This window comes from Zalophus californianus, chromosome 6 (genome assembly GCF_009762305.2).
Source record: "Zalophus californianus isolate mZalCal1 chromosome 6, mZalCal1.pri.v2, whole genome shotgun sequence".
Lineage (NCBI taxonomy): Eukaryota > Metazoa > Chordata > Mammalia > Carnivora > Otariidae > Zalophus > Zalophus californianus.
Window position 1 is genome coordinate 83425548 of NC_045600.1, and position 22831 is coordinate 83448378.

At 43.3% G+C, this 22831-nt stretch overlaps 1 protein-coding gene across 2 annotated transcripts; it reads right to left on the reverse strand.

Moving 5' to 3' along the window:
* Nucleotides 1-113: 113 nt before the first annotated feature.
* NDUFAF1 (NADH:ubiquinone oxidoreductase complex assembly factor 1) lies at nt 114-15180 on the reverse strand. Of its 2 annotated transcripts, XM_027570912.2 has the most exons (5): nt 14906-15180; nt 10495-11143; nt 6534-6719; nt 889-963; nt 114-345 (listed from the first exon to the last, which is right to left on the reverse strand). In XM_027570912.2, exons 2-5 carry the CDS (start codon nt 11065-11067, stop codon nt 196-198), a joined length of 984 nt encoding a protein of 327 aa, XP_027426713.1. In that variant the 5' UTR covers nt 11068-11143; nt 14906-15180; the 3' UTR covers nt 114-195. The 2 variants fall into 2 exon arrangements, with proteins under 2 accessions (XP_027426713.1, XP_027426714.1); XM_027570913.2 differs by lacking the exon at nt 6534-6719 and having other exon boundaries at nt 14906-15171.
* Nucleotides 15181-22831: the final 7651 nt, after the last annotated feature.

A 22831-nucleotide genomic window follows, 5' to 3' on the forward strand; every position in this document is an offset into this window, starting at 1 on the left:
TCTTTTAAGTTACAGCTTAGAACCTAGGTTCATGCTGTGTCTCCCTCTGTGTGGCCCCTCTTGACAATAGCATTTAGCTTTGTCTCAGGGAATACATACCAGCCATTGGTTGGAAGCCATTAAAGAAGTACTTTATTTTGTCTCTGTCGTCATGGATAATACTACTCTTAGTTTGGTAGTACAAAATTACCATCTCTATTTAAAAAGTCTTGGGTTAAGTTCTGGAGAATTTTCATAGGCGAATTCTTCTGTGTGGGCTGGATCCGTAAACACTCCAATAAAATCTATTTCTAGGAAGAATGGACCATCCACTTTATCAGCCAGAGTGAATCCAATAGAAGAGATCTACATTTAAAATAGAGAAATTGATCAAAATCTCATATACTGATATTGTTCCTGGAGTTTTCAAGTTCCATGAGGTGATTCATATAACTGAGTCTTTACGCTATCACCCCTGAGCAAGTATGCCATAGTTCTCTTATGCTATATAGCAAATCACAAAAGGAAGTGCAGGGCTGATTTTCTTTCTACTTTCTACTTCCCCTTCCCTCTCTTTAAAGTAGTGCCACTTAAGACTGGTGAGGACAGCATGGATGTCTAATGGAGGTTCCTTGAAGCCCTCCTGAACTAGAATACTGTTCTCTTGTTTTGGAGCTAAAATAAAATGTAGACAGGCTGAAAAGATGACCATAGTGAAAGCTCTCCCAGCTGGGGGTTTGGTTCACAGAAGAGGTCTGAGTCAACCTCTGTGTGGAACAACAGGGGAGGCCTTGATAAGAATTTTCATCTTTCATTTGCCAACCCTCAAAAATGGACTGAAATCATCCTCACAGGAGTTTTGTTTCACTAAACTAAACAGTTCTGAATCAAAGTACAGGAAAATGTTACCTTGTCAAGCAGAAGCTGGTACTGGGCATCCCGGATTCTTCCTTGATTAGAGAAGAAAAATTTGGAGAAAGGAATCTGAAAAGAGAAACCATTTACTTCAGAGCTAAAATATAAGCAGCTGAGGCATTTGTATGGAATTGCAATGATAATAGTTTAATTCTAACATAATTCTAACATATGCAGTTATGACAAGTGGCTAGGCATTTGGATCAGATATTTTTTTAAAAGAAATAATAAGTATTAGAAGAAAACAGATGAAAACCTTTCTAAGCCAGAAATCCCAAAGGAAAAATGATAGAGTACAATTTAACTTCTGACAGCAAAGACAAAGGATAAATTAGGAAAAAAATATTTGTAGTATTTATGAACAAAAACTAGTATCCACAAAGCTTTCACAGGTAACTAAGATTTAACAACCAATGGAAACATGGGGAAGGGGAGAAACGGACACACTTGTATACTACTGATAGATGCGCAGATTGATATAACTCTTTGAGGGTGGCCCGCAACTGGGAGGCTAGGAGTCCACCATGGCCCCAAGATTTCCACCTTCTGTGTCCACACACCTTCCAGATATCCACCCTAACCTCTGCCGCTGAGAAGGAACGGTGCACATGGAAGGTCCCAAAGCACCTGACCTTAATATAGGGAAGATTATCCTCTGTAGGCCCAACTTAATCACTTGAGCCTATAGGAGGACTGGCAAAAGAGGTTAAAAGCTGGGGCGCCTGGGTGGCTCAGTTGGTTAAGCGACTGCCTTCAGCTCAGGTCATGATCCTGGAGTCCCGGGATCGAGTCCCGCATCGGGCTCCCTGCTCGGCAGGGAGTCTGCTTCTCCCTCTGACCCTCTTCCCCTCTTGTGCTCTCTATCTCTCATTCTCTCTCTCAAATTAAAAAAAAAAAAAAAAAAAGGTTAAAAGCATCTCCTTGGGGGCAGATTATCCACTGCTGGCTCTGAAGACAGAAGTGAAATGGCAAAGACTGCAGGCAGCTTCTAGGAGCTGAGAGGGACGCTCAGCTGACAACCAGTAGAGAAATCAGGATGTTAGTCCTACAATCATAGGAATATGAATTTGGCCAATAACCACAATGAACTTGTAAGTGGATCCTTGCCCAGAGCCCGTAGAAAGGAATACAGCCCAGGTGACACCTTGATTTCAGCCTTCTAAGGCCCTGAGCATTGAACTCGGTATACCGAGCCCCAACTCATGACCTATTGAACTTTTGAACTATGAGCTAATGAACATGGGCCGTTTGAAGCTGCTAAGTTTATGGTAATGTTTTATGTAGAAAACTAATGGCAATATTTAGCAGATTATGAAATGCCATAACTTTGACCTACCAATTTCACTGATATGTTATAAACTCTGACAAATACATAAAGATGCAGCTTTTTCTAAAAAAGAAAAATAGGAGTATGGTTAAATTATGGTGCATTCATACAACTGAACGCTATGCAGCTATTTTCTTAATGCAGACCTACACAGGGTACAGTGGGAAGGAAGACCTCTACAGTATATTAGTGAAGAGGGTCCAGACAATCCACAGTATAAACACAAATTTAAAAAAAAAACCCTCAAAAAAAAAACTAATAAAATGGAGAATAACTTCACATAGTGATATGGAAGCTATCTAGGATTTAAATTTTATTTTATTTTATACATTTTTAGAGGGGTGGGGGGGCAGAGGGATAGAATCCTATGGAGACTCCATGCCCAGCACAGAGCCTGATGCTGGACTCAATCTCATGACCCTGATATCATGACCTGAGCCAAAATCAAGAGTGAGGGGTTTAACCATTGAGCCACATAGGCACCCCTAGGATTTAAATTTTAACAATAAGCACAGAAGATGGATAAAGTATGCTATTTTTATTTTTGGGTAAAAAAAAAAATGGAGAAAATGAGAGTACGTACTTACATTTGCTCATCTGTACATAATGAAACTGCCAAGCTACAAAAGAAAATACTGAAAGTGGCTACTAGAGGGTGGACAGGTAAAGGGTGGACAGGGACATGAGTGGGAGTGAGACTTCTCACTGTACATCATTTTAGATTTTCATTTTTGAACCATAAAATAAAAATGTTTAAAAAAAATTGTGGGGGCGCCTGGGTGGCTCAGCTGGTTGAGTGTCTGCCTTCGGCTCGGGTCATGATCCCAGGGTCCTGGGATTGAGCCCTGCTTGGGCTCCCTGCTCAGCAGGGAGCCTGCTTCTCCCTCTCTCTCTGCCTGCCGCTCTGCCTACTTGTGTTCTCTTTCTCTGTCAGATAAATAAAATCTTAAAAAAAAAAAAATTGTGCTGTTCAGATTATTTATCACCAAAAGCCCTTGACATAAAAACAAACTTGATTCAAAACTCAGATTCCAACCCACCACTATACAAGATCGCATTGCTTCCACAGCAGATTAAAAGAGTCATATCCAGGGGCACCTGGGTGGCTCAGTCAGTTAAGCGTCGGACTCTTGGTTTCTGCTCAGGTCATGATCTCAGGGTGGTGCGCTGCGTGGAGCCCTGAATTAGGCTTCCTGCTCAGCATGAAGTCTGTTTGAGATTCTCTCTCCCTCTACACTCCTGCTCATGCTCACTCGCTCTAAAATAAATAAATCTAAATAAATCATGAATACATACATATGGTCACATCGTATTTCACCTACTCCCTTCATTCCTGTCAAACAAACCTGGAGGAGACCCCCCCAATCAGTTTCTCATTTTGCAACCTAGTTTGGCATTTCATCTACCTCATTATTCAAGACATATTTTGGAAGGGCCCCTGGGTGGCTCAGATGGTTAGGCGTCTGCCTTCAGCTCGGGTCGTGATCCCGGGGTCCTGGGGTCGAGTCCCCACATCGGGCTCCCTGCTCAGCGGGAAGTCTGCTTCTCCCTCTGACCCTCTCATGCTCTATCTCATTCTCTCTCTCTCAAATAAATAAATAAAATCTTTAAAAAAGACAATTAAATGGTAATACTACAGAATAATTTGGCAATGTGCAAAGGCCTTAAAAATATATATATCATTTATCCTAGGAATGTTCTTTCTAAGAATATATCCTAAGAAAATAAGGACATTTACTTCAGAGTTTGGTACAACAGTGAAAAATTCTGAAAACAATTTAAATGTACAATAATAGAGGATGAACTAAGTAAATTCTCGTCTACTTATAGAGTAAAATATGCAGAGATTAAAAATGATGTAAAAATATATTTCAGCAGAAAGTTATATATAAAATTCAGTAAACAATATATGTTATAAAACATCACTGACACCATACCATTTTTGTTAGGAAATTTTTTAAAAAGTATAAACAAAAATCTAAAGGTACACATGAGAAGTAGTTTGCCTCTGGGTAGTGGTACTACTCCTTTTTGCTGCTTTCCAAATTTTCTATATGAAATCCTTGTTTTCATAATTCAGTATATATATTGTTTTTTTTTTTTAAAGATTTATTTATTTATTTGAGAAAGAGAGAATGAGAAAGAGAGAGTACATGAGAGGGGGGAGGGTCAGAGGGAGAAGCAGACTCCCCGCTGAGCAGGGAGTCCGATGTGGGACTCGATCCCGATCCCGGGACTCCAGGATCATGACCTGAGCCAAAGGCAGTCGCTTAACCAACTGAGCCACCCAGGCGCCCTAGTATATATATTATTTGTATACAAGTGTTACATAAATAATTTTTTATGTTTCTTTATTAGTGCACAAATATGTATCAAGTGCCTATTATATGCTAGGCACTGTTCCAGGTGCAGGGCAAATAGCCATGAACAATACAGACAAGGTCCTTGCTCTCAGAATTTATGTTCCAGGGGAGAGGGGTAGAAAGTGACAATAAACAAAGAGACAAGTGAATGAACAAAGTAACTTTACCTAGTAATTAGTTCTATGAAAAAATTAAACAGAGGGGCACCTGGCTAGCTCAGTTGGTTAGGTGTCTGACTCTTGATTTCAGCTCAGGTCATGATCTGAGGATCGGAGATCAAGACCCATGTCAGGCTCTGAGCTCAGCAGGGAGTCTGCTAGAGAGATTCTCTCTCTCTCTCTCTCTCTCTCTCTCTCTCTCTCTCTCTCTCCCCTCCCCACTCCTCTCTCAAACAAATCTTAAAAACAAACCAAAGAGGGTGCCTGGGTGGCTCAGTTGGTTAAGCGACTGCCTTCGGCTCAGGTCATGATCCTGGAGTCCCTGGATCGAGTCCCACATCGGGCTCCCTGCTCAGCAGGGAGTCTGCTTCTCCCTCTGGCCCTTTCCCTCTCGTGCTCTCTCTCATTCTCTCTCTCTCAAATAAATAAATAAAATCTTAAAAAAAAAAAAAAACAGGGTAGTGTTACTCAAAATGACTGGGTTAAAGGGTGCAACTGTAGCTGCAGGTCAGGCTTCTCGGAGGTGAATTTTGAGCTGAGAGGCGAATGACAGGAAAGAGGAAGGTGAAGATATGGGGGAAGAGCGTATCAGCAGAAGTACAAAGGCTCTGAGATGGAGGTGAGCTCGCTGGGTCTGACACACAGAAAAGCGGCTAGTGTGGAGGAGGGAGGTAGGCAGGAGACTGAGGATAAAGACAGGGGTCCGATACTGTAGGCCCAGTAGGCCATGCTAGGGGGTCTGGGCTTTATGCTAAATGTAAGGGGAAGCCACTGGAGGGTTTTAAGCATGTGAGTGATGTAATGTGCATTATGCGTTAGATCACTCTGGCTGCTGCGTGGAGAGTGGATTTTAGGGGGCAAGAAAACAAAGGACATCAATAAAGAAGCTGCTGTAGTAATCTAAGGGCCTGGACTAGGGTGACAGTGAGAGAGATGGCCAGAAATGGTCAGACTCTGGGTGTATTTCAGAAGAATAGGTGACAAGATTTGCTAACAGACTGTATGTGGGATGAGGGAGAAAGGAATCCAGAATGACCCTTAGGTTTAAGTCTAAGCAGAATGGGGACTTTCTTTTGAGTTTATGGATTAAAAACCATTCAGTAGGTGTAAAAAAAGACTAGGCAATTGAAATTCATTCCCTGAATTTCTACTTATTTTCCTCCAAGTTAACATTTTTTAACTTCTCAAAGGTTCTTCTGACAAAGTATTTCATTACCAAGAAATAAAAATTTCATGATTGTGAAATATGAAGCATTTATTGTTCTTAAGGGAGCCTTCTTAGTAGAGTTGCCTGGAAGAGGGGATATGGCAGAAACTTAAACATCTACTTGAGCCCAAAGCAAAGATGTACCCATGACTTAGCATGGAACTGGCCACATCTTTATCAAAAATATTTACTGGTTAGGAAACATTTATATTAAGGAAAGAAAAAAATCAATTGTATAAATCTCACCCCTAGGTCATCTTCATTCTTTCCCTTTCCACACCTTCCAAGAGGGATTAATAAGGAAAATAAGCGAAACAAACTACAGTGTAATCATGATCTCAAGACTTCATTTTCAGGGCGCCTGGGTGGCTCAGTTGGTTAAGCGACTGCCTTCGGCTCAGGTCATGATCCCAGAGTCCGGGGATCGAGTTCCACTTCGGGCTCCCTGCTCGGCGGGGAGTCTGCTTCTCCCTCTGACTCTATCCCTCTTGGGCTCTCTCTCTCACTCTCTCTCAAATAAATAAATAATCTTAAAAAAAAAAAAAGACTTCATTTTCATACATAGTAAAGACTTGTGCTGTTACCTTGACCTCCTGCCAATAGGGCCCCCCACGGGTGAACATGAAGTAACTGTACATCTGATTCTTCCTTTGGATTATATCCGTGTCCTCTCGGATATTCACCATCCAAGGCCGACCATCTCCACGTACACGGAGATACAGAGTGTTGAACTGGGACCAATCATAAGCCCTCTTTCTCTCAAAAGGGCCCTACGGTACAGAAACGAAAATTAATTTCATCTCGTTTTCCACTGTTAGCAAAATGTGAGTCATCATCTTTTGCAGAATCAAAAGGATCCACTAGGCATTTTTCTGTCTTTTTTGGCTTTCCACCACCATAAGGAGGCAGATAAATCCGGTGATTCTTATTTTAGTACAAAATACTGACAGAGGGGGCGCCTGAGTGGCTCAGTCAGTTAAGCGTCTGCCTTGGGCTCAGGTCGTGATCCCAGGGTTCTGAGATCGAGTCTCACATCAGGCTCCCTGCTCTGCGGGAAGCCTGCTTCTCCCTCTCCCACTCCCCCTGCTTGTGTTCCCTCTCTCGCTGTGTCTCTGTCAAATAAATAAATAAAATCTTAAAAATATATATATATACTGACACAGTTTTACATTTCTAAGGTAATATTCCAGACATGATTGGCCCAGGACAGTGTTGACATGAGGTAGGCACTCACTTGTATCAATGAATGGAAACAAATTACTGTATGTACCTTTTTTCCCCCAGTCCTATGGAGCAATAGATTCTGAGTGGGCATGACAGCTGCCTTCCCATAAATCAGAAAACTATGAAAGAGCTCAAGTTTTAAAACTGCTGTTTTATAACAATAGCTGACATTCACTGAAAACTTATCTTAAGCACTGTGCAGGCATAATTTCACCCTCACAGCCCAATGAGATAGGTACTATCATATCATTGTGCTCCATCTTACAGATGAAGAAAATGAGCACTCAACTAGGAAGTGGTAGAACCAGTGCCATTTAACTCCAAAATCTGTATTCTTAACCATCTAACTAAAAACTGTCTCTCTTAGGGAAAGTGGAATTTAGTGTTAATTAACAAAGGTGTTTATTTATACTAGTCTCAAAGATAATCTGATTTCAAGAATAGCAGTGCTCACATATGAACTATTATTTACTAGCTGTATAATTTTTTTTCCCCAAAGATTTAATTTTTTTATTTTAAAGAGAAAGAGTGGGATACCTGGGTGGCTCAGTCAGTTAGGCAGGTCGTGATCCCAGTGTCCTGGGATCAAGTCGAGCATTGGGCTCCTTGCGCAGCGGGGAGCCTGCTTCTCCCTCTGCCTCTGCCTGCCACTCCCCCTGCTTGTGCGTGCACGCTCTGACAAATAAAAAAAAAATCTTAAAAAATAAATAAATAGTGTATGCACACACCAGGAACAGGAGTGGGGGGTGGGGAAGAGGAGCAGAGGGGGAGGGAGAAGGACAAGCGGACTCCACATGAGCTCGGAGGCCCACGAGGGGCTCAATCTCAGATCACGATATGAGCCAAAACCAAGAGTCCGTTGCTTTACCAAGTGAGCCACCCAGGTGCCCCAACTAGCTGTATAACCTTAGACAAGTTACTAAATCTCCCAAAACCTCAGTTTCCTCATCTGTAAAATGAAGATGACCACACCTTAGACGAGAGTTTTATATGTATATATGTATGTATATAAAGTAGCACAAGGACTGGCAAGGCACACTTAATAAATTTTATCACCTATTTTCAATACCCCACAGTGTGTATCTAGCTGTAGAATTATTTTCTACTGTGGAATGACCAAATCCATTCTGTGGATTTCAGGCACTGAAAAAAAAAATCTTTGTAAGCAGAGGTCTCTCCAAGAACACATACCTTTCTTTCCCATCATTATCTGGAGAGAGGGAGCCTAAGACTCCTAACATTTGCCTTTCTCCTTAGAGCACAATATCCAAGCAAGCATCCAGAGGCTGTGGCCAAGGCCAAGGCATGGGGGCCTGTCCAGGCAGCCCTGGAACAACAGCTGGTCAGCAAATTTCCCAAAAGCCATAGGTTGGTGGTAAGACAAAGGAGGCAATGGAAGTGACTGTGGAAAACAGTGTTCTGATTGGAAACTCTAAAGCTAAAGACAAAAGAAACTATATACCGACACTGTATTCTGGTTGGTAAACTTGTTTCTCACAGGGTTACAGGTTAAAAGTTCTGAAACTGCTTTGTATGTACACTGGGGTCGAATTAATAGGTAAGCTGATGGTAAATGATGGGAGACAGGTTTCTCACTATTACAGAGGGAAATTATAGATCAGCAAGAGGGAGAAGCCCAGAATGAACCACATGGCACTGGATTAGAGTCAGAGCACAGTATGAACTCATATTTAGTTTACTACAGATATAGAAATAATTGCAGACATGTTTCCACTGGGTTGGTACACATCCCTGTATTTCCTGCTGTGTCCACTGAGAGGTCCTAGAAGTAATGTCAACCCAGTAGCAACAAGCATACCCAGAGCCCAGATCTCCAAAAAAGGGAACCAGAGCTCCTTCGAGAAATGGCTAATTTTAGGGTTGGGACAGAGAAAATACAAGATGTGCTTAGAACATCTTGCAGTGTACGAAAGTGCTAAAAAAACAAAAAAATGGAGGCATGGCAAAAGGACAAAAGCCAACCTGAAAGAGCTGCCAATGGCCAAAGCTAGAACAATTTGAGCAACAAAATAAATAACATAGTATTGGATTATAACCGGAAGTGCGAGTCCATACAAAATGCCTAAAATAAATGTGGGTGAAGAAACAAATCTTCCTCTCTGAAGAATCCCAAATAATTTATGTAAATACCACCCCTTTCAGGAGATACAACTTAATCCCATGCCCTATCCCATGCCTTGAATGTAGGATGCACTTACCAACTTGCTTCCAAAGAACAGAGTATGGAAAGAATAAAAAAAAAAAGTAACTTAATAATGGAGTACCCTGGCAAACACTATCTTAGCTAGGTGATCACGGTGAACACATCAGTGTTAAGTCGGGTTGCTAGCATGTACCCCTGGTATGAGGGATGGGAAGGGTACTTCAACTCTGTGGTATTCTTCCTAAAAACCCAGAAACCCAGTCTTACCAGGAGAAAAAACATCAGAAAATCCCAAATTGAGGGTTATTCCACAAAATACCTGACCAGGATTTCTCAAATCCTCATGAAAAATAAGACCAGAACACTATCACAGACCAGAGGAGACTAAGGAGCCTAAGGAGACATGACAACTGGATGTAATGTGGTGTCCCAGATGGGATCCTGGAACAAAAAAGGGACAGTGGAAAAACTAGTCAAATCCAAATAGTGTCTGGAATTAGTTAATAGTACCAATGTCAGATTCTTAGTTGTGACAAAGGTACTATAGCAATGTAAGATGGCAACAGTTGGAGAAGATGGGTGAGGGACATATGGAACTTTCTGTACTACCTGTACAATTCTTCTGTAAAACTAAAACTGTTCTAAAATAGAAAGTTTAGGGGCGGGGCACCTGGGTGGCTCAGTCGGTTAAGCGACTGCCTTTGGCTCAGGTCGTGATCCCAGGGTCCTGGGATCGAGCTCCACATCGGGCTCCCTGCTCAGCGGGAAGCCTGCTTCTCCCTCTCCCACTCCCCCTGCTTGTGTTGCCTCTCTCGCTGTCTCTCTGTCAAAAAATAAATAAAAAATCTTTAAAAAAAAGAGAAGATGCAAATCTCCCCAAATCATTGTTCAAATGTCTGACTTCTCAGGGCTCCTCAAACATAAGAATGGCCCCACCCTGGCCCAGAGTGATGCCCAGAAACAAGTACCCCCTGCTCAGGAACCACTTCCCCCTTATGCTTCTGCTTTACACCTGTGCCCAGTCGTTACTTAACCCCATGCCCAGACGGCCTGCCAGGTATGTTCATTTACAGAAACAAAGCCATGTGCTCTGGTTCGTGCTACAGTGGAATTCACTGCAGGTCACTAGAAAACAGAGGCTCTGGGGCTTCACTTACCCTTGGACTCCTGGCTACCATTGCACAGTACCCACTGCGGCCACTTTCCCCATCCTTAGGCGCCTCAGAGCTCAGGGTTCCATACAGCAGTGCACTCTGATTATTCTTGCCCATTTTCAGGAATACTTCACTTCTGCCTCCAATAGTCTTATCAGAAGTCACTATCCACTTATCCAAATCTTCTTTTCCACGGAACTGCCAGACAACCTTGGCTTGTTCCAGCAAGACCTCATGCAGAGGGCGGCCTTCAGGGCCTATCCAATGATTCACAAGATCATCCTTCAAACGCCTAAAATGGTCCTTTATTTCATCTTTAATTGCTTTATCAAAACTAACTTCAGGCTTCTCCTCAGGAGAGGTTATATCCAAAGCAACTTCTCTCTGGTGATGTCCTTGCAAATCCCCTTCAGAATTCCTCTGAGAGGAGGTTTTGCCAGGAGCAGCCACGGGTTTCTGAAGACTACTAGAACAATAGTCTGCAAAACGAGTACCCAAAAATGGACATGAGGCACTTGGCTTAGGACAATGTCTGAAAATATAAGCGCCATTCAGAAATCTGTGAACCAAAGCCATGGTAAGATAAAGTCCAAATGTAAATTTCTCCCTGGGCTACGAGGGAAAGAAGCTTCAGCAAATAGCCCAATTCCACCTAGAACAGAAGAGACATTGAACAGTTACCAGGGTAGCAATGAATGCATCACAATTTCAAATGCAACACAGATCATGTATTGTGAAATTCAGGAACTTATTTTCTAGTTCTGTCAACATTTACCCAGGGCCTTACTATGAGCAGAATATTGTTTGCACTGAATGTAAAGCATCCCTCTGCCTTGTGAAAAAACGCAGAAAGGGAAAGAAACACAGGCCTCGTTCATGGAGTTAATTACTGACCCTAAAATAATTCAATTATGCACTTCAAAAGGTTGTGTCAATTTTTTTTTAAAGATTTTATTTATTCATTTGAGACACAGAGATACAGAAAGAGAGAGAGAGAGAGAACATAAGCAGGGGGAGAGGCAGAGGGAGAGGGAGAAGCAGGCTCCCCACTGAGCAGGGAGCCCGATGTGGGGCTTGATCCCAGGACCCTGGGATCATGACCTGAGCTGAAGGCAGACGCTTAACCATCTGAGCCACCCAGGCGCCCCAAAGTTGTGTCAATCTTAGAGAAAATTTTTACACTGGATTTTTAAAGAAATCATTGATTCCTAAAATAGAACATTCAACTAAATCACTCCACACCTAGGCTAACTGACATTTTAGCACTTCGTCTACAAAAAGAGGGACTACAGTGTGCACTGCATATGGAGTCAGAAAACGTGCCCATTTATTAGGTTATGAGTATTGTGAATATTGGCAATTTCAGACTGTTAAACCTAATCAACCTCTTTATCCTCAGGTAAAGCTATTGATCTTTTGATTACCCCCACTTCCTTGGGGGTAAGGCTGTGTTAACATCTCCTCTACCTACCTTAAGGGATTCTTCTGAAGATCAAATGGAATGAATGACGGCTGTAAGAGTGTTCTCTGACCCAATAAGTCTGATAAACCCCCAAGAGTCTTCATGTCTAACAAACTCCTAGTTCAAGGTCCACACTTTGAGTAGCAAGGCTTAGACTATCAGTTACTATCTGAGCTCCTCAAATCTAGAACCTAAACAAAAACACCAATACCATCACATTTAAATGCCAATCTTAATATTCTCAAACCACCTGACATAATATTATCTGACTGAATGCACACAAGGCTCCTGTAAGACAAATCAGGTAGATATTTCCTTTTTCTAGGAAACAGACACCAACAGGTGAAGTGACTTGCCTAAGCTGACAATGCTAATCCGTATGGAAGCTCAAACTAGAACCCTAGCCTTAAGTCCTTCTACTACGTGCTGCTGCCTCTACCTGCCTCTACATCAGCAACAGGGGTGCCTGGGCGGCTCAGGCGTTAAGCGTCTGCCTTCGGCTCAGGTCATGATCCCAGAGTCCTGGGATCGAGCCCCGCATCGGGCTCCCTGCTCAGCGGGGGGCCTGCTTCTCCCTCTCCCACTTCCCCTGCTTGTGTTCCCTCTCTCGCTGTGTCTCTGTCAGATAAATAAATAAAATCTTAAATAAATAAAAAACAACAACAAGAAAACATCAGCAATAAGTTCTATAGCTCTCGTAAAATAACAACTTTGGCTAAACAGTCCTCTCTTCTACTTACTCCAGCTACCCCTAAAAGGAATAAAATATGCAATGCCAAGTTCTTTATTCTCCTGTTTTGGCCCAAAGACCAGGAGAGAGGAAAAACAAACAAAAATTCACCCACTAGTCAGAACATGGAGCTGAATGAGGAACTAAACAGTACACTGAAAACAAAAGCAAAAAGCCTCAAAAATGCCAAAAATCCAACAACCTGGCTTACCTGCCTCAACTGCCCAAGAGTCTACATCAAAATGGCCCCCAGACCACTAACTAAAACACAAAAGTGGTCATCCTTCTAGAATGCCCCTCCTCCCTCACGCCCCACATTAAATGGATCACCACTTTCTCTCTTCTAAATCACTGTACTCTGCTTCCTGCCTCCAGGCTTGCAGCCACCACCTCTACCTCGTCCCTCCACTCAGCATCTAAAAGGGCCTAAAACACAAAACTGATCATTTATCTTCTCTGACTAAAACCCTTCGGGGGGGGGGGGGGGTTGCGTGGATGGCTGGGTCAGTCAGTTGGGGGTCTGCCTTTGGCTCAGGTCCTGATCCCAGGGTCCTAGCATCAAGTCCCGCATCGGGCTCCTTCCTCAGCAGGGAACCTGCTTCTCCCCCTGCTTTCCCTGATTGTAGGCGTGCTTGCGCGGGCTATCAAGTAAATTAAGTGAAATCTTAAAAGAAAACAAAACAAAACAAAACAAAACAAAAAAAAACACCTTCCAGGGCTCCCTCATGGTTTTCAGAATAAAGCCCAATTTTCTCCACAGGGTCTCTAAGACTCCTCCAGATCTGGCCTCCATTCACCTACACAGCCTCACCTTAGTCACATTCCACTCTCTGTTCCAATAACCATAAAGACTTGCAGTCCAACAAGTGCCAACCAATAGTCCCTCTCTGGGTTTCAGGCCTTGGCAGATTGCTGCTCCCAGGCCAGGAATGCCCTCCGCGGATTTTGCCTAGCTAACTTATCCTTTGGTACTCAATTTAGACATCCTTTACCTTCTGCATTTCTAACAAGCTCCCAGGTGATGCTCTCATCATTGGCCCACTGCACACTCTTTAAGTAGCAAAGTCCTAACTCATCTCCCTGACTCTGATCTCTACCTCTCCCAATCCATCCTTTGCCTGGCAACAATAAAAGGGATGTGTCTAAATACAAATGCACTCCCCTTATAAGTCAGCAATTCCTCCCCCAGAAATTCAAACTCCTAAAATAGTACACAAGGCCCAACTCCCTGACCTAACTTCTACTCACATCCATGGCCAATGACCTCAGCTCTATTAAGACCAATGGTAGAGGCGCCTGGGTGGCTCAGTCAGTTAAGCGTCTGCATTTGGTTCAGGTCATGATCCTGGGGTCCTGGGATCCAGTGGGAGGGGGAGGGCGGGGAGGTCCCTGCTCAGCAGGAGTCTGCTTCTCCCTCTGCCCCGCCAAAAAAAAAAAAAAGAAGGCAACCAGGAAAATTAGTTGATCTGAGGTCCTGGAATCATAGGTAATATTTCAATTTCCCTCGCTGCTTGTGCTTAATTAATTTTACCTCTACATATAAAGGAATTTGGGAAACAAATGATAATCCGATAAAATGGAATTTGTACAATCATAAAAATGATTCTCGTGAACCCCATCCGCAGGCTACACTAAGTGGCAAATAAGGAGGAATCAAAATTGCATATATACTAATATTACAAACGTAAAAATGTACCGACAAAAAAAAGATTTGAGGGAGAAAAAAAGAAAAAAGCCTTAAAGTCGTATATAGGATGACGGGATTGTAATATTATTCACCGTATTTTCCAAGCCCTCAGTAGTGCTGTTACTTCTCTAATAATATAGCTTTAATTATAAATTTTTGTTCCGTGTTTTTACCAATAAACATAAAGTAAAACCCATCAACTGGATGACCCCGGGCCGAAGTTGGTCATTTTTTACCGCAACCTAACCCACGGAGCTAAAAGACAGCAGTCGTCCAGACTTTATAGCCAGGGCTGACCACGCGCCCGAAACCGTTCCAAGTATAGTTCATTGACTCCTCACAACTGCCCTGAGAGGTACTGTTACTATTCCGATTACAGAGACGAGGAAAAGGAGGTTCCAAGAATAAATTACTGGAGGTCACACAGCTAGTAAGAGGCAAAACGAAACTCTAGAGCCCCGGTGTTTAACTCCCGATCTGATTCGGGGGAGCGGTCCGGACCATGCCGCGGCGAGGCGGCCCCCTCAACCCTCACCTGCTAGGGCTGTTGCCCCCCACAGCCCGCTGGCGCCCGCTGGCCTCTCCGCTGGCGCCCGAGAGCGGCTTCCACCCGGGTCCCCGCTTTTCCCGACCGGGTACTCCGCTTTCCTCCTGTGGGTCCATCTGCTTTTCCTGTCCGGCGCCGAACCAAGCCTTGGGGCAAGAGAGTTCCGGCCGAGGTACAGGCGGGAACAGAGTAACAAGGTACCCGGAGTCCGGCGAATTGAGGCTTTTGGTCGACTAGCCTCCCAAAGGGCTCGGCTTCCGCCCCTCCTGATCTTTTCTGTTCTGTGTGAGAAAGTGGAGGAGAATTTAGAGAGGCTCCTTCCCTTTCTGCATCCCTCCTTCAGGCTGCCATCTCCACCTCGCATCTTTCAAATAGGACCCAAATATTACGAACGTCCTTTCACCCCGGGGCGCCAGGGTCCCCCGGTACCGCCACTCCCCGCAACCTCCTAAGAGCTGTCCATGGCCTCAGAGGACTCCATCCCCTGGAATCGCCCCCGCGGAATCTTAGGAGATCCACCCGGCACCTGGACAGCAAACCGTCCTTCCTGGCCTCGCCCAGTCCCGCCCAGTCCCGCCCAGTGGGGCCGCCCACTCCTCAGGACTTAATATTGTATCTCGTGCACACCTCAGTTTGAGCATTTTCAACATTGTATCTCAAGTATTCATTCACTTCTCACTTCCTCTGCCACACTGTGAGCTTCTTGGGTCCAGAACTGTGCTGTTCCTCCTGTCCTCACCAATTAGCACTGCACTAGCAGGAATTAAGCTCTCAGCAAGTATCTGAATGAATTGTAGTAACCCCTGGCAGTTAACTCCGTTCTTCTCCAAGGTTAAGGCCTCACCAAACACAATTGGCTTTTCCAAGTTTCCTCCACCCCTTGTTTCCACGTCACCACCTCTTCTTTCTTGAAATTCTGCTTTTTACTTTTCTAGACTCTACACTTGCCTAGTTCTCTTACCTTCTAGAACCTTGCCCCAGCGGCCTCCTCCACTGACTCTCTTCCCCAACCTTAAATATGGGTTGTCTCCAAAGCCCAGACTGCACCTTCCTCTTTTCTAGTTTCAGATATGAGTTATTTTTTTTTGAAGATTTTATTTATTTATTTGAGAGAGAGAATGAGATAGAGACAGAGCACGAGAGGGAAGAGGGTCAGAGGGAGAAGCAGACTCCTTGCTGAGCAGGGAGCCCGATGCGGGTCTCGATCCCGGGACTCCAGGATCATGACCTAAGCGGAAGGCAGTCGCTTAACCAACTGAGCCACCCAGGCGCCCTCAGATATGAGTTATGTACAATTTGATCTCCTTCCGTAAATCCCAGCATACATTTCCAATCTCTTGACAGCAGTTCCAGCTGTGAGATAAAGCATTGGCATTTCAAATTAGATATGTCTGAATCTGAATGTGTGTATTTACCCTTACTAACTCCTCTTATGTTCCCTGTTTCTGTAAATGCCTACATCCTTCTAGCTGGAAATCCTTGCCTTAAAACCGCTCCTTAAACCTCTTACTAACCCTAAATCCTACTGAGTTCTCTTGGCTATCGTTGAGCTTTCACTCCTTCCCTCCAAACCCATCTATCCCCCAATAGCTATTGCCCTTATACAAACTGACATTCAGTCTACTGATTGCCCTATTCTGGATACAACACTTTGTCTTTTTCCACTTTAAAACGTTGCACCCAGAGCCGAACACCAAATTCCTCTGGCCTCCAGACGTTCCACTGCATGAATTCTAAACCCTCCATAATCTCCTACTCCATCTATGCTACTCATACTTATCCTCAATTTTTCAGCCCAGCTGGTATCTGTCTAAACCACACTCATGCCTCCTCATAATCAGTTAACATTGTTTCTGCTCAGCATTTCTCCCTCTTCTGCTTCCCAAACTGTTGGTCGCAAGGATTTATGACTCTCTTCTCCTCCCACTTTAGCTGATTGGTCCAGTGGTCAGGTTGATCAGGTTATTCCCAGGGTTTTTCTGAAGTAAAACTGGAAAATAGTCCTTTTAACCCTGATGGCTCCTGCGGAGCTCATGAGCTAACTGGTAACACCCCCGTGGCGGGGGGGGGGGGGGGGGGAATGGATTGCAGTAAGAGAAAATAAAATCAAGGTGCAGAGAGAAACAGTAATGGGAGGATACCCATTCAGCATTTATATTGCCAGTTCCAGTTGTTCCTGAGGCCCAGCTGCATCAATTATCTTCCCATGGCTTGGCCATTTAGTCTTTCCCTGATTTCTAAGCACCAGTAAATTCTTTTTACCTAAATTAATCTGAGTGGTTTCTACCACTTGCAACCAGTAGGTAGGTCCTGATTGATACACTGACTCCACCTATTCTGAATACACCTTAAATCCTGTCTTTTCCTTAAAAACTTTCCCTAATGGGTTCATCTCATAATGATTGCTCTCCTTTTGACACCCTATAATATTTATGCTTTATATTGTGACACTGGCACTTAATTATGTTCAAGTGAAAACTAGATTATAAACATGACTAAACTGCTCGCTCATTGTTTTATGCATACAAGACTTTTCTCTTGAATAGGAGGGTAAAAACCTTCAAAGTAGTGATTTTTGTCATATACTTTAAAATATATTTTTTCAGGGTGCCTGGGTAGCTCAGTCGGTTGAGCGTCTGCCTTCGGCTTGGGTTGTGGTCCTGGGGTCCTGGGATCGAGTCCTGCATCAGGCTCCCTGCTCTGCGGAGAGCCTGCTTCTCCCTCTCCCACTCCCCCTGCTTGTGTTCCCTCTCTCGCTGTGTCTCTCTCTGTCAAATAAATAAATAAAATCTTTAAAATATATTTTTTTCTACAGTAATCTGCACAATTTTAGACACAGAGTGGGTACTGCCTCAAGAGGCTAAACAAAAGACAAATTTCATGAAAACCTTCAGGAAGGGCTGTGATGACACAGGTCAGCAAAACATATTTCAATATTATTCGAAATATCATTCAATAGTTGCATTCCCTCAATGGAGTCCAATCAAGTTTGAGGATGATGAGGGTATGATCCAGGCAAAGGAACTGAAGTATCTCAGAAAGGAGTATTACCTCATGGGAGTTTGGGATCATGGTGGTGTCACTACAGATCCATGGTTCGCTCTCTGCTTTGCTAATCCAGGAACTTAATTTTATCTGTTTACTCAGAGGATTACTTCATACCAAGCAGCTTCACATGAGGAGAAATAACAAGCCAGAATGTCCACTTATTCATCTACAACAAAGAATGGGCCTGATTTGAGAGCCAAGGCCATCGACCCAGGACCGTCCTGAGAAGGGTCAAATAATTAGAAAGAACTGAGAGTGTTCAAGCAGATTTTCCATGAAACAAAATAAATTTTCTATTCTTCTTTTGGGGTTATTCTTATCTGCAGCATGAAGACCAAACATTTTCTGGTGCTACTTTAATACATTTCTGAAGACAGACATGTTCTTTGTCTTTTCTTCTTTAAAGATTTTATTTATTTACTTGAGAGAAAGTGAGAGAGCACGAGCTGGGGGAGGAGCAGAGGGAGAGGAAGAAGCCGACTCCTGCCTTGGAGCTCAATTCCAGGACCCAGGGATCGGGACCTGAGCCCAAGGCAGATGCCTAACTGACTGAGCTACCCAGGCGCCCTAGGCATGTTCTTTTTCTGTGGTTTTTTTCTTAGTTGACTCCCGTGTAGGTAACCCCAATCCATACCCCACCAATATGTGAGCACGACAGTCGCCTCACACTGAGGCGATTTTACTCACTCTCCTTTACAATCACAGTCACAAGCCAGGAGGCTCTGACTTGGATTTGGGAAAGACCTGCTGCATCTAGCGTACCATCACAAATCTCCTCAACCTGAACTGCTTCTGGCTAAACCTCACTTGCCAGGGTATAAGAATTGGACAGACTTAATAGCTCCAGTTTCTGATTGGCATTCCCAGGCCTGATCCTAGTATTCAGGAATTGAGCCCTGAGGGGAAAACTGCTCATTTTTTCCGGATATTTGTTCTTTCTTCATTTTATTGCAATAGAATATTTACCTGGACAGATGAATAAAGTTTACATTTCCCGCCTATTTTTGCAGTTACCAGTGGAAGTGGAACTGTCTTGTGATAGCTGCAAGGAGTTTTCCTTAAAAGACAGCTGGCATGTGTCTTCTCCCTCCTTTCCCTTTGCTTTCATATTAATGCGTAGAACTTGGAAATGACAGAACTGCATCTTGGACCATGAGGATGAGGGCAGCCTCTCACAGAAGGAGTAGAAAGCAGGAAGGAGCCTGGGAGCTCGAGGACTATGTGAATGAGAGCCACCAAAACAGCCCTGGATTGCCTACATCTGGACTTTAACATGAAAAATAAACTTTTCCTCTATTTAAGCAACTGCTAATTAAGGTTTATCACCCACAGGCGACTCTAGTCCTAAATAATATATTCCAGTTTGGGCAGTAAATATACAGCTTAACCCACTTTGGGTCAAGTTTCTCTTTTAATAAAAATAGCACATCCAAGTGGACCAATGAGAAATGTAGGCAAATAAGCAGAGAGCTCCTAAATCCATAGAACTTTCTATGATGATGGAAATGGTTTTTTTTATTTTTTTTAAAGACAGGGTTTTGTTGTGTTTTTTTTTTAAGATTTTATTTATCTGACAGAGAGAGACACAGCGAGAGAGGAAACACAAGCAGGGTGAGTGGGAGAGGGAGAAGCAGGCTTCCCACAGAGCAGGGAGCCCATGCGGGGCTCGATCCCAGGACCCTCGAATCGTGACCCGAGCCAAAGGCAGACGCCCAATGACTGAGCCACCCAGGCACCCCTGGAAATGGTTTTTTTAAAGATTTTTGTTATTTATTGGACAGAGAGAGAGTGAGAGAGAGAGAGCATGCACAAGCAGGGGAAGGGTAGAGGGAGAGGGAGAAGCAGACTCCAGCTGAGTAAGGAGCCCCATGTGGGGCTAGATCCTGGGACTCCGGAATCATGACCTGAGCTGAAGGCAGATGCTTAACTGAATGAGCCACCCAGGTGCCCCTAAAGATTTTTTTTTTAAGTGATCTCTACACCCAACGTGGGGCTCCAACTCACAACCCTGAGATCAAGAGTTGCATGCTCTACCGACTGAGCCAGCCAGGCGCCCCTGAAATGTTCTGTATCAGTGCTGTCTGATATGGTCACCACTAGTCATATGTAGCTATGAACACTTGAAACGTGACTAGTATAAATGAGGCATTGAATTTTCAATTTTTAAGATTTTAATTTTATTTTTTAAAAATTGTTTAAAGATTATTTATTTGACAGAGAGAGACACAGCAAGAGAGGGCAGGGGGAGTGGGAGAGGGAGAAGCAGGTTCCCCGCTGAGCAGGGAGCCTGATACAGGACTCAATCCCAGGACCCTGGGATCATGACCTGAGCCAAAGGCAGATGCTTAATGACTGAGCCACCCAGGCGCCCCAAGGTATGTTCTTTATTTGAGTGAAATCTATTGCTTTTGCTCTTTCTTCAACGAGTCTTCTAATGATTCATGTACTGGAGTTAGTCCATATTGAGAGTAAACACTGTCTTTTTAAAGATTTTATTTATCTGAGAGAGAGAGCATGCTCACAAGTGCACACAAGCGGGGTGGGGGGGTAGGGCAGAGGGAGAAGCAAACTCCCAGCTGAGCAGGGAGCCCGATGCGGGACTCGATCCCAGGATCCTGGGATCATGACCTGAGCTAAAGGCAGATGCTTAACTGACTAAGCCACCCAGGCTCCCCAAGAGAACATGGTGTCTAGATTGAATGAATAAACATACTATACTCTAAATTTCCTCTTGAGTTGGCTTCCCAGAGAACCCGACCTGTGCAAGTTTTCCCTTAGTAAAATAAGGATAATGATTCTATCTGCCTCTTTGGGTTGTAGTAAGGTTTAGATTAGTTAACATATGTTTAAAAAGTGCTTAGAGTACTTCCGGGCAAAGAGTAAGCACTAAATGCAAGCTATAATTGTTTAGGGAGGGGCTGAAGGAAGATGGTTAGAGATAGGAGATTTTTATTTTTTTATTTTTTATTTTTTTTCATTCATTTATTTGAGAGAGAGAATGAGAGAGAGAGAGAGCACATGAGAGAAGGGAGAGTCAGAGGGAGAAGCAGACTCCCCACCGAGCAGGGAGCCTGATGCGGGACTCAATCCCGGAACTCCAGGATCATGACCCGAGCCAAAGGCAGTCACCTAACCAAGTGAGCCACCCAGGTGCCCAAGATTTTTATTTTTTAATTTGTACACTTTGGTGCTATTTGAGCTTTTTACACTGAGTATGAATTTTTTATCATAATGATATTTTTAAAGATTTTATTTATTTGTCAAAGAGAGAACACGGGAGAACAAGCAAGGGGAGCGGCAGGCAGAGGGAGAAGCAGGCTTCCTGCAGAGCAGGGAGCCCAATGCAGGGCTCAATCGCAGGACCCTGGGATCATGACCTGAGCCAAAGGCACTCACTGGGTGAGTGAGTGATGGGCTTAGTGGACTGAGCCACCCAGGCGTCCCTAATTTAATTTTAAATAGCCACATGTGGCTAGTGGCTACCATATTGGACAGAATAGTCCTAGATAATGGAGACAGAACTATGAATTACTCTGGAATCAGTCAGCATGTGAAAGCCAGAGATTAATAAACATGATATGGGAAGTAGGATTAGTATAAATTTTGCCATAGATTGAACCTTCCAAGGATCATTATATTTAAAAGGCTAAAAGTGGTTATACATTAATGTTGGTCATAGTCTCTGTGAGAACAGTTTAAGCAGCTTGCATAGAATCTTGATTTTAGAGGAGTAAGGAGCAAATAGGAGAAATAAAAGAAATGCAAATGTATTTATTTATTTATTTATTTTTAATTTATTTATTTGAGAGAGAGCAAGCCAGAAAGCACGAGCAGGGTAAGAGACAGAGGGAGAAGCAGACTCCCCGCTGAGCAGGGAGTCTGGTGCAGGACTCGATCCCGGGACTCTGGGATCATGGCCTGAGCCGAAGGCAGATGCTTAACCGACTAAGCCAACCAAGCACCCCAAGAAATACTAATTTAGACAGAAAATCAAATTTTTTATTACAAGAGAGATGATAATATCAGTTATGTACAATGTACCAGGCATTTTTCTAAGTGTTGTTATTTCTTCTTTGAATTAAACATTAACATGTTTAATATTAACATTTAATATTAACATTAAACATTAACATGTTTAATATTCAAAACAAGCCCATGAAGCAGCTACCATTATCATTGTACAGATGTGGAAACTGAGGCCCAGAAAAGCTCCAGAAATAGAACTGAAAATGGAAGGGGAGAACTAACAAGTCAGAAAATCATAAAATTATATTGTTCAAATGGAGATCAGTAATCAGGTTTCACCAAAGTTTGTATGCTTTTTTTATTGTGATAAAATCTACATAACATAAAATTGACCATTTTAACCATTTTTTAAGTATATAGTTCAATGGCACTAAGTCCATTCGCATTGTTGTGCCATCCATCTCCAGAATATTTTCATCTTCCCAAACTGAAACTTGGTACCCATTAAACATTAACTCTCCATTCCCCACTCTCCCTCATCCCTGGCAACCACCATTCTACTTTCTCTGTATATTAATTTGACTACTCTAGGTACTTCATATAAGTAGAATCATACAATATTTGCTCTTTTGTATCTCACTTATTTCACTTGGTATAATATATTCAAGGCTCAACCCTGAATATATTAGCATGTATCAGAATTCCCTTCCTTTTCCTGGGCGCCTAGGTGACTCAGTCAGTTAAGCGTCTGCCTTCAGCTCAGATTATGATCTCAGGGTCCTGGGATTGAGCCCCATGTTGGGCTCCCCACTCAGTGCGGAGTCTGCTTGTCCTCCCTCTGCCCCTCCCCCTGCTCATGTATTCTCTCACTCTCAAATAGATAAATAAAATCTTTAAAAA

Coding starts and splice junctions, on each gene's coding strand:
- NDUFAF1 (XM_027570912.2), bottom strand. CDS start 11,067: ATGGCTTTGGTTCACAGATTTCTGAATGGCGCTTATATTTTCAGACAT. Junction 964..6,533: donor CCTATTGGCAGGAGGTCAAG/GTAACAGCACAA, acceptor TTCTCTTTTCAG/ATTCCTTTCTCCAAATTTTT. Junction 346..888: donor ACCAGCTTCTGCTTGACAAG/GTAACATTTTCC, acceptor TTTTAAATGTAG/ATCTCTTCTATTGGATTCAC.